Consider the following 10,620-nt stretch of genomic DNA (forward strand, 5'->3'; position numbering starts at 1 on the left):
TCTTCCCCCTCGCTTTCTACACACGCAATGGAGCATCTATTACAAAGGACTTTATAGAGAACCAAGCAACACTCATCCGTCTATGTGGGATAATTCCCATAAAAAATCATAAAACAAGATGTTTGAATATATATTATTATATAATCAAATATAATCACATGAGGCGACGCGGCCGTGTTGGTTGACAACCTGGATTTTGCGGTGGATGTCTAGGGTTTGAACCCCTTAGCGCATAACCAAAATTTTTTTGAGTTCGAACCCCTTACCACACAATAAAATTTTTTTTGAGTTCGAACCCCTTAACGCAAAACAAAGAAATTTTTGTTGTAAAAAAAATAAACAAAGGCAGAAAATACTGTTGTAAAAAAATAGAAAAAATATAAAATAAAAGGCTTTTCAAGATAAAGATAAAAAACATCATGCAATTTTTTTTTATTTTTCTTGAAAAAAAATACAATTTGTTGTGAAAAAAATAAACAAAGGCAGAAAATATTGTTGAAAAAAAATAAAAGATTTTTCAAGATACAGATAAAAAAGATAATACAACATTTTTTTATTTTTCTTGTAAAAAAAATACAAGGTAATACAACAAGTATTTATTGTAAAAAAATAAAACAAAAGGCATAAAAAAATAAAATGTACTTTGGCAGCATCATTTTTTTATTTTTCTTGTAAAAAAAATAAAAAGTAATACAATAACCAAAAAAAATGTAGTACAATATCTTCTTCTTTTGTCAAAAAAAAAAAAAAAGATAATCAACAAATATTATATTTTTCTTGTAAAAATAAATAAAAGACAACACAATAAGTATTTCTTGTCAAAAAAATAAAAGGTATTTCTTAATACAATCTAGGAATAAATGGTCTAATTATTTTTTTTATTTTTATAACATGATGGTCTTTAACATAAATTTAGTAATATTAATTTAAAGATAGGATTCATACAATGAGGCCATTTGAAATCTCTCTATTTCTATTAACAATCTCTTCCACTAATTTATTTTAGAAACCTAAAAAATTAAATAAAATTGGTACGCATTCTAATAATTTTTACATTGATAACCAAATTTTTTATTTTATTTATTAATTTTTATATTATAAATCATGTAACGTACTATTTTTCTTACAATTGTCAATAATACATTTTAAATTAGATGATATTATAAAATATTTTGGATTTGTTATTATTTATATAATAAAATAATTATAAAATATTGTTGGTATATAATATTATAGTTGGTTAGGTTGTAATAATTTGGGTTTTTTTAACGGATTAGGATTTTCCGCCAATTCGATGTTTTAGTGGCCAATTTTTCATCGATTAGCAACTCTTTATTGTAGTCTATATATGATTATATAATTAATCCATGATAATTCTATGATTTCTTTTGTGTGCTATAAATTTAATGGTCAACATAAGTTCATACAGGGAAAGAACATCTCAATATTCATAAACTAATGAAAACAATGAAAGTTAATAATGTAGTACCCTCATTTCTTATTGGATTTCCTAAAAAACAACATTTATAATGAATTTTAATAATTTTTTTGAATTTTTTTAAGGCTTAATCAGAATGATTCAGCCCGAATAACCGATCCAGATCGATTTTTAAGATGCCCCATCCAGGTCACCGATCCGTTTTTTAAACCACTGTACTAAACAATACCTTCACTGTCAATAATAATAATAAAATCGAATCTTCTAGCTAAAAAAAGAGAGGGACTATCATCAAGGCGGAATTAACATTAGAGATCTACCCAAAAAAAAAAAACATTAAAGAGCTTTTATTTAAATTTTCTTTTCATTCAAAAAATATCTTAAAGAAACAAATTGTAAAACTCAAATATGGTATTGTACACCATGGGACCATCCACTTTGGATAAAAAGGGTTACAATCATTCTGAGCCATTCGATGTGAAATTTAATAAATAAAAAAAAATCATAACATTCGAGAAATTCTATTTTTAATTTTAAGCACAATCAATGACATATCTCCAACAACCCAATTTGATCAACAATAATTGTGATCTCCTTATACTAAAAAAAGAATTTTTTTCGAACTTCATGACTCATCCAAACTATAAAATTTCACATCAAATGGTTGTAAATAATTGTAACCACCTTGTATAAAAAATAAATGATCTCATTATATACAATCCCCTGCATAATTCTAACACCTGTAATTTTCAAAATATATAGGGTTGTAATTTTGTTACATCTATCTTCTAGATGAAGGTTACATGCGTCAAGAATGCTATTTTACAGTGTCCCCTAATGCACATACCACTTTTCCAAGCAAATAATCTCATTCTGTACTTTTCCTCCAAATAAATAAGGGACATTTACAATAATCATTATCATCATCATAACTTTATCCAACTATTTGAGATATGCTACATAAATCACATTCAACAATTCTGCTCCATCATACCTTTAATTAGAATTAGAGCACTTTTAATAATCACGATAATACCCTTGCTTAGAGAGTTCCTCAACCTAAAAAAACAATTATGCTCTGGCAAAGGCCATACCTTCGGTTAGAATTATAATATTTTCAATAATCACGATAATACCCTTGCTTAGAGAGTTCCTAAACCTAAAAAGGCAACTTGAGAGTTCCTCAAGACATTTTTGGAAGAAGCGCCACAGTTAAATGACAAAACAAGTAAATCCTCGAATGTTATACAAGTTTTGAGCCATTAATTACCGAAATGCCATGGCTTATTTAGGGCCCTAATTCTAAACCAGCTCAATTTTGAGCCCTTAATTACTGAAATGCCATTCTAATCCTAAACAGCGAAATTTAAGTACCTGAATGAAATGAAATTAAAAAGTAAACCTCCAATATTGATTGTAATGTTTTGATGCCCCTAATAATTTTGCAAGGGGTTTTGACCCCTCGAATGATATTTTTCCAAAAAATCAGCCACACCAAATCTTTTGGACAAAAAAATTTGAACTGAAGGATATATGGAGGTCATTGAACATAAACTAAGACAAACCAAAAAGGAAACAAGAACCCCAAGAGGATTCAAAGCAGACATGGGAAGCAACCTCCCCAAGGCATGCCTCATATATAGTGAGAGAGGGAGTGAAACAAATGTAGAGGGAGAAAGAAACATCAAGCCTTGGCCGACTTGGAAGACGCAACGCGGGAAGGATTGCCAGAGTTAGCAGCCCCAAAGCCATCGGCGTGGTCGCCAAAAATGCGAGTCCTGAAGTCAGAGACCATGAGAGGGAGACCTTGGCGTAGGGCCACCTTTGGCTCCCAACCCAAAAGCTCCTTTGCCTTGCCAATGTCAGGCTTCCTCTTGTGTGGATCATCCTCTGTGTTTGGCCGGAAATCGATCCTTGCATTTGGGTCGATTGTCTCTTGTACCACCTGCAATTAATCCAAAAAACTCAGTTTCTCAAAACAATAATTCTCAAGGCTTTAGAGAGATATATGCAAGTTCTAACACAATGAACTAGAAGGCGAGAGACCTGTGCGAGTTCCAGCATCGTGAACTCCCCAGGGTTGCCGAGATTGAATGGCCCAACATGCTCCCCTTCCATGAGTCTCATCAGACCCTCAACCTACAATCACCATACAAACAACTAAATAACAATAAAATGGCCATAACTGTAACATGGTTCTAATGCTCAAATGCTTAAAAGTCAATTATGTTGGCTTGACTGTTAATAGCAATGCCTTAAGAAACACCAGTTGAACTGGAATCACCAGGTTTATTCTGGCATCGGTGGGCGGGCAATCCTGGTCTATGGCTCCTAGAATCGCCTGATTTATATGCTGTCATTTTTTTTAATCACATCTTTCTTTGATTCTGCTGATCCAGATCACCGGATTCGGCCGATCTGGATCAGTACACCAAAGGCTGAACCATAACCTGATTCCTGGTTCTAAAACACTGGTTACTAGTAAGCAATAACAACAGGAAAAGCAATGGTGAAAATGTACTGAGCCAGAACTTGCATAGCAAAGCTGGTAAGGAGATTGGAACTTCTTTGCCCATTGAGCTGAGTCCAAGTTTCAAGTTTTCTAACCATGATTTTATAAATAACAATCATATAAACGCTAAGATGTGCATACACATTACAACTGCACATGGGTTTTGACATCAGTAAGGCATCCAATTAGAGCAGCAAAAGGAGCTCGCAAGATATTGCTTAGTTCGTGAATCAAAAAAACGAAATATGATTAGTTAACATGAAATATCGATCCTAAGTATTTTGCTTGTAACAATGATACTAATGTGATAGAATAATACCAGATCGGAAACATATTGGAAACTCCTGGTTTGCTTCCCATCTCCATACACAGTCATCGGTTCCTTTCGCAGAGCCTATGAAAACAAAAGAAATTGTCCGGTTTCAAATATTAGTTTTCGATTGAATGGAGACAATCCATTTGCTTGAAAATTGAACATTCACGTGCTTCCTAGTCAAAGGAAAAGAAGGTTGAACCAGATGCAACTATGCCATCATAAGTAGGCCTTCATACAAATCTGGCCCATCAAATTTGATAGTCCAGTACACATATATGAAGGCATCTGGGGATTATTTTGCTCAATAATGGAGCCAAAAAGAAAGTCCAGAAAAACCATTTAATTGATCACCTGAGCAACGAAATTGCTCACAACTCGGCCATCATCAATACCCATACGTGGCCCATATGTGTTGAATATCCGAGCAATCCTCACCTGCAATTCCAAAGTTTACTAAAATTGATTAGTAAGTATATCTGAAACCCATTAAATTTCCACCCAAAAATAAAGGAAGAAACAACCACGGAACCACTATAACCATAACTTCTATGGAAACACAAAAAAGAAAATGTTTTCAAATTTTGGATCAATCAAGCTGAATTCCAATAAATTGAAGTTTCAGAGAAAAAAAAATAAGACACCCAGGTTCGCAGAATCAGGAAATAAACCCACCCTTGAGTCCAATTCATGCCCATATAACGTAGAAAGATAAAGCATGCAGAGAATTATGAAGAGCTGGGGGTTTGTTGAGGATAACTAAAATATGGAGCAACAAATTCAACTTCACCTTTGCTTTCACAATAAGTCATCCATAGCAAGTTAGCAACCTTAAAAAGATTAGCAAAATGCTCCTGTAATTTCAAAAACTGTTTTCAAACATGACCATTTGGCTGCCAAAGAAGCACCAAAGTACTGATTTGTAGAATACCTTTCTAATCTATGACACTGGAGGATGATATCCACGTAGAAAAACATTAAAAGGCCCTCTCTTTATTGGTATAAAGAGGTCATGTCGGAAAAATAGGGAGAATGGAAGGCAAAATTACATCACTTCAACAAATCATTTGAGAAGTTATCTAATATCCATGTGAGGTTGGGATTTTTCAGTGTTATCTATCCATGAGTGTGTCTAGTGTCAAAGAGAGGAGTTTCTCTCACCCGGACACCATAATCTCTCTCTCTCTCTCTATGAAGCAATTTCTCCTACCTCAACACCAGCACCTCTGTGGTAATCCATGGTTAGTGTCTCTGCAGTCCGTTTTCCCTCATCATAGCAACTCCTAACACCTGCAAAGTAAAGTTTATCCATGAGAACAAGCAATGTGACAAACAATAAATAATACAACCAATTGAGATTAGTAGAAACAAAAATTCCATTTCATGTGCTGAAAAGCAAACAACCATTTCAAACAACAACAAAACAAAGATTAGAAAACAAAATTCATAAAATCTCGCACCCAAATCCCTACCCAATTCACCTTAACCGAGGAGAATTTTTACTAACCTAATTCCAAAATAGCTAGGCATGCTAATTCTTCACCTTTCTCAATTGTACAAAAATGGCCATGAAGAAATGGCAGTTCCTCACTATGTTTGAGCAGAATTGCATGGGAGTTCATTTTTATTCTAATTCTAAACACAAGCTTTGCCCAAGAGGATAGCAAGAATGAGCAAATGTGAAAAATTAAGGAAAAGTTTACATGAAGGGAGATTAACCACCAGAAATAATAAAACGAGTCTAAAAGCAAAGAAACATGATAGTATTGATATCAAAGATGCCGTATTTTAAGGATGAAAATGGTTATCATGGTTGTCTCTAGTTCTGGTAATGGTTAAAGCCAATCAACCAACTGCACCCCATTTTTCCTGTCTGTATATTATAAGGGGTGTAACTGTAAACTAGGAGAAATATTTGCTTACCAAGTAGCAACAATGGTATAAACAAGAGAGAGAGAGAGAGAGAGAGAGAGTACCTATAGGATTAACATTGCCCCAATATGTCTCGACTTGGGGGTGTTGCAGGGGATCACCATAGACTTCACTGGTGCTGGTGAGTAGGAAGCGAGCTCCAACCCTCTTGGCAAGGCCCAACATGTTCAATGTCCCAACCACATTTGTCTTGTGCACAGATGCAAGTCACCAGAGCCTCCAAGAATTAAGGAAACACAACAAGCATCCAGCGAAAGCGAAACAAGGAAGACCCATTTAAAATGACTCCACACATGAAAAGATAGAGAAGGAGGAAGGGAGAGAGATTTAACAAAAATCAGTTCAAAACTCATAAAAAATAAACAAATCTCTGATCATACATCCCAGAATTTCAAAAAGTATCAGAGCGCACACACATGCACATGTATATTATAGAACTAACAGATACCAATAGGGGTAAACCTAGTGAACAAATATAAAGGAAATTATCCCAGATGATTCTTACTCAATCAATCTTTACAAATGAGGTTTTTCAACCACTAAACAAGTTAATTAGAAGTTTTCGTACCAAATGGAGAGCAATCTCAAGAAATATCAATAAGTAATCATGGCTACAGATGAAAATTCAAGTTGCATTATAAACTTCTACAACTTCGAAAAATCAAAACCAACAAAGAAATAAAATTATTTTTTTTTTTAAAAAAAAACGCAAATGGTTAAGGAAACCAATGGTTAAGATGAAATCATGAAACAAATAGAGGAAAACTCAATCTACCAAACGACTTCCCCAAATAAAATGGAATCCAATTACCTACCTAAATAGATGAAATGAAGCAGAATAGAGAAAACAGGGAGGGATTCATTCAACCCAATTAAGGAAACCATAATTCACAGAAAAATATTCAACAAAACCAAGGAAAATTAACAAATTGGGAATCATACAGAACAAAATTCAAGCCCAAGATCAGAGAAAAAGACGTTATGGAACATGAACATGTGGAAAAGGAAGAAGAAATGCAGAGAAACTTTTACAAATAAATTAAAGAAAATCCCCATCAACCCACCAAAAGATATTTAAGAAACAGAGGGATTCAAGCTGACTCTTAAAAAAGCGCATTTAAAGAAATTAAAGGGGAAAAAGAATCTCAGATCAACCTAATTTAATAATGGTTTATACCCCCAAAAAAAAAACGAACAATAATCAGAACAGGCTTCCGCATTTACCAAAATATGATCAAATAAGAAGAATTAAATTCAGAATAACAAAAAACCATCATAAAAAAACTGGTGGGGAAGCAATAAAATTCAATTGAATTGACGAAATGAAACCAATGCAGCGAAGGGTACCCATAGTACATTCAATACAATTACGTTCAGTCCTGTAAAAGTTAAAACTTCAACACATTTCTCTTAAATAAGAGCAAATGAAAACACAGTGTACTATTTATGTTCAGTGCTTTAAAAGCTAAAACTTCTGTACATTTCAAGCTTCAATTTCGAAAAATTGAAGAGTTGCGAAATATAAAACCAACCAAATAAATAGCAGGAACGGAATAAAAAAAATAAAAAATACCAAAAAACACATTGAAAAGCAATTTACCCCAAAAAAATACCAAAAGGGAAAATCAGCTCAGCTCTAGAATTACAAGAAACATGCACAATTGCACACCTATAGATCGGCTCAAATATACAAACAAAACAAGAAACTGCAACTCTGACTAAAAACTAATAGTAGACAAAAAAATAAAAGCCTGAAAACGCAATTAAAATCATTAGCAGCAAGTAAACAAAAACCCAGTTCCTGTAAACATGCAAGTTCACCCCCAATTCAGAAAAATAACAAAAAAACCGAAAGGAAAAGCAGAAAACAAAAAAAACCCAATTCAAAATTCGCATGCAGAATCAAATTCCATCTAATCAAAACAGCGTAAAGTAAATGAACAGAGGCAAAAATGAACAGTTAAGAAAGGATATGATAGTCTTGACTGGATTGAACTTGTAATGAACCGGAGAAGCAGGGCATGCAAGATGATAGATCTGATCAACCTCTAACAAGATCGGCTCCACCACATCGTGCCTTATGAGCTCGAATCGAGGGTTGCCAAAATGGTGCATCAAATTCTCTTTCCTCCCAGTGAAAAAGTTATCAACAACAATAACAGAGTCACCTCTTGCCATTAGTCGATCGACCAAATGGCTTCCTACAAAGCCGCCACCACCTGTAACCACGACTCTCAAACCCTTTCTCTTCAAACCCAGAGGCACTTTCCCTGAACCCAACCTAAACTCACCATTAAAACCCTTATCCTGAAACATGAAACCAGTTGGTAAGAGCTCTCTATGGGGTTCGGGCATAACAAAAACACTAGAATCAGAGGGGACTGAAGGTGTTCCTGAAATGGGTTTCAGAGTAAAGAAGAGAGAGGCTATGGCGAAACCTACAAAGCCAAAGATCAAACGTTGTTCTTTGAGAAGGTAGCGAAATAGAGACCATGGCTTTGTGGGTTTCGGAGAATACACAGAGGAGTTGGGGTGTAGGGGTTCGTCATGGCCTCTGTAGATCAGTTCAGAAGCCATAGCAGAGCGTCAATTGATGGGTTCCTCAATTGTTTCAAGCCAGAGAAAGAAAAGGGCTTGCTCTGTTCTGTGAAGAAGAGGGGAATTAATGGAGTTTTTTCTCTGATTTCTAGAGAGAAAGGGGGATCTCCTAGCTCAGGAGAGAGAGTGGCAATCAGGTAGAAGCATTTGCAGAGACCCCAACAGAGAGAAGATCCTATTTTTGCTCTGCAACTTCTGCCAACTTCTTCCCTCTATTTATATACTCTGACTCTCTCTCTTTCTCACTGCTCGTATGTAATGTGACTTTTCTCTCTCTACAATTTTCCATTTGTTTTCTTTTTTAAATTTTCTCTCTCCACTTTTTGCTGGTTTTGCTGCGCAGTTTGAGTGGGAAAGGACGACACCCAGCTGAACTGAAACTCTTACACCGGGAAAACGAGGAATTGAACTGCTCATAAATTACTGAATTACCCTTAACTTCCATCCAAATCACACCATTATTTTCGAATTCATTTATTTTTTATATAAAGTGGTCACAATTAAACTCCATAATTAAACGTGAAATTATATGGCTACATTTATTTTGTCGTTGCAGTTGGCACACCGATGCATCCGTGCCTGTAGAGGTAAGGTGCACCTTCAAAATTTATCATGGTATATAATTTTGATGTAAAATGTTATTGAGATTATCTCAAAATCTATTTTTATATCTAAGTATAGAATTTTAAATTTCAAACATGGTTAAAATCAAGTATATTTATAAATATATGAAAATCTTTAAAATGGACGGTGTAGATAATATGTCGTAAAATGCATTATTTTTTAGACTTAAAATCTTTGTATATGGCCAAATATTCTAGCTATTTGCCCAGGCCCACAATACCTCTAATTGGTATTGTTTGACTCTACTAGTTTTAGATTTTTCTTTCTAAGATTTATTGAAAATAAATTATTAGGAGCTTGATTTAAGCTTAAAATCAAATTTCGGCCCTTTGGAAAAGTTATTTTTTTCTTTAAAATGTCAAAACAGGTTCTCTAACTTGGTGTCTGGGACTTGAACCTCACAAATTTAGTATTCTATGTGGTATTTGGCATGCCTTTTACAGCAGTGCTGGATGTATACTATCCAATTTAAATAAATCAGGTATTTTTCAAGTAAGGGTTCCAACTTATAAAAAAAAAATTCATATTGTGCGTACACGGATATACAATTGTAATATGCGGAGTGATTTCATGTCATCCACATGATTGTAATATAATAAAACTACATTTTTTGAAAACCATAGTTCTAGATCCCAACAATCAAACTCAAAAAAATTAAATAAAATCCAATTTGCACCTAGATAGGGTCAAAATGAGTCCCTCTCAATAAATATGTACCATCGATTTGGTGAACTTTTAGATATAGGCCTTTTTTAATTGAAAATCCATTTTTCTTTTTCAATGTTATTTATTTAATAATAATAAATCCATCTAAAATTTCATAAAAGGAAAAATTCTCTCTAAGGCCCTGATCTAAATGTCTCACCAAATATTCTTTTTAAATCTATGTTTTTGCAATTCAAAAATGAGGTGCAAATACTTACAATGGACTATGGTGAACACTTCAAAAACATAATTTAAAATAATTTATTTTAAAAATTAACTTTTTTCAGCGATTATTAACTTTAAAATATTTTAATGCAAATTCTATCTCTAAGATGATTTTTTGAAAGAACGTGCATTTGAACACAAGCACAATAGTGGGATGACACACATAAACCCTATGTTTAACAGCAAATGCAAATAAAGCCCCTACAAATGGGCAAAATGGTATTGAAGTACTCTCCCTCCATTTTAAAGGGCAGAGGGTATATAAGGTGTCAA

At 33.8% G+C, this 10,620-nt stretch overlaps 1 protein-coding gene across 1 annotated transcript; it reads right to left on the bottom strand.

Moving 5' to 3' along the window:
* Positions 1 to 2,939: 2,939 nt before the first annotated feature.
* On the bottom strand, positions 2,940 to 8,999 carry LOC18445361 (UDP-glucuronic acid decarboxylase 2). The gene is made up of 7 exons (XM_088859438.1): positions 8,169 to 8,999; positions 6,240 to 6,386; positions 5,474 to 5,553; positions 4,618 to 4,701; positions 4,270 to 4,344; positions 3,485 to 3,577; positions 2,940 to 3,383 (listed from the first exon to the last, which is right to left on the bottom strand). The coding sequence occupies exons 1-7, from the start codon at positions 8,770 to 8,772 to the stop codon at positions 3,123 to 3,125; spliced, it is 1,344 nt and encodes a 447-aa protein (XP_088715564.1). The 5' UTR covers positions 8,773 to 8,999; the 3' UTR covers positions 2,940 to 3,122.
* Positions 9,000 to 10,620: the final 1,621 nt, after the last annotated feature.

Source organism: Amborella trichopoda, chromosome 2 (assembly GCF_054954075.1).
Source record: "Amborella trichopoda isolate Santa Cruz 75 chromosome 2, AtrichopodaSantaCruz75HAP2 v2.0, whole genome shotgun sequence".
Lineage (NCBI taxonomy): Eukaryota > Viridiplantae > Streptophyta > Magnoliopsida > Amborellales > Amborellaceae > Amborella > Amborella trichopoda.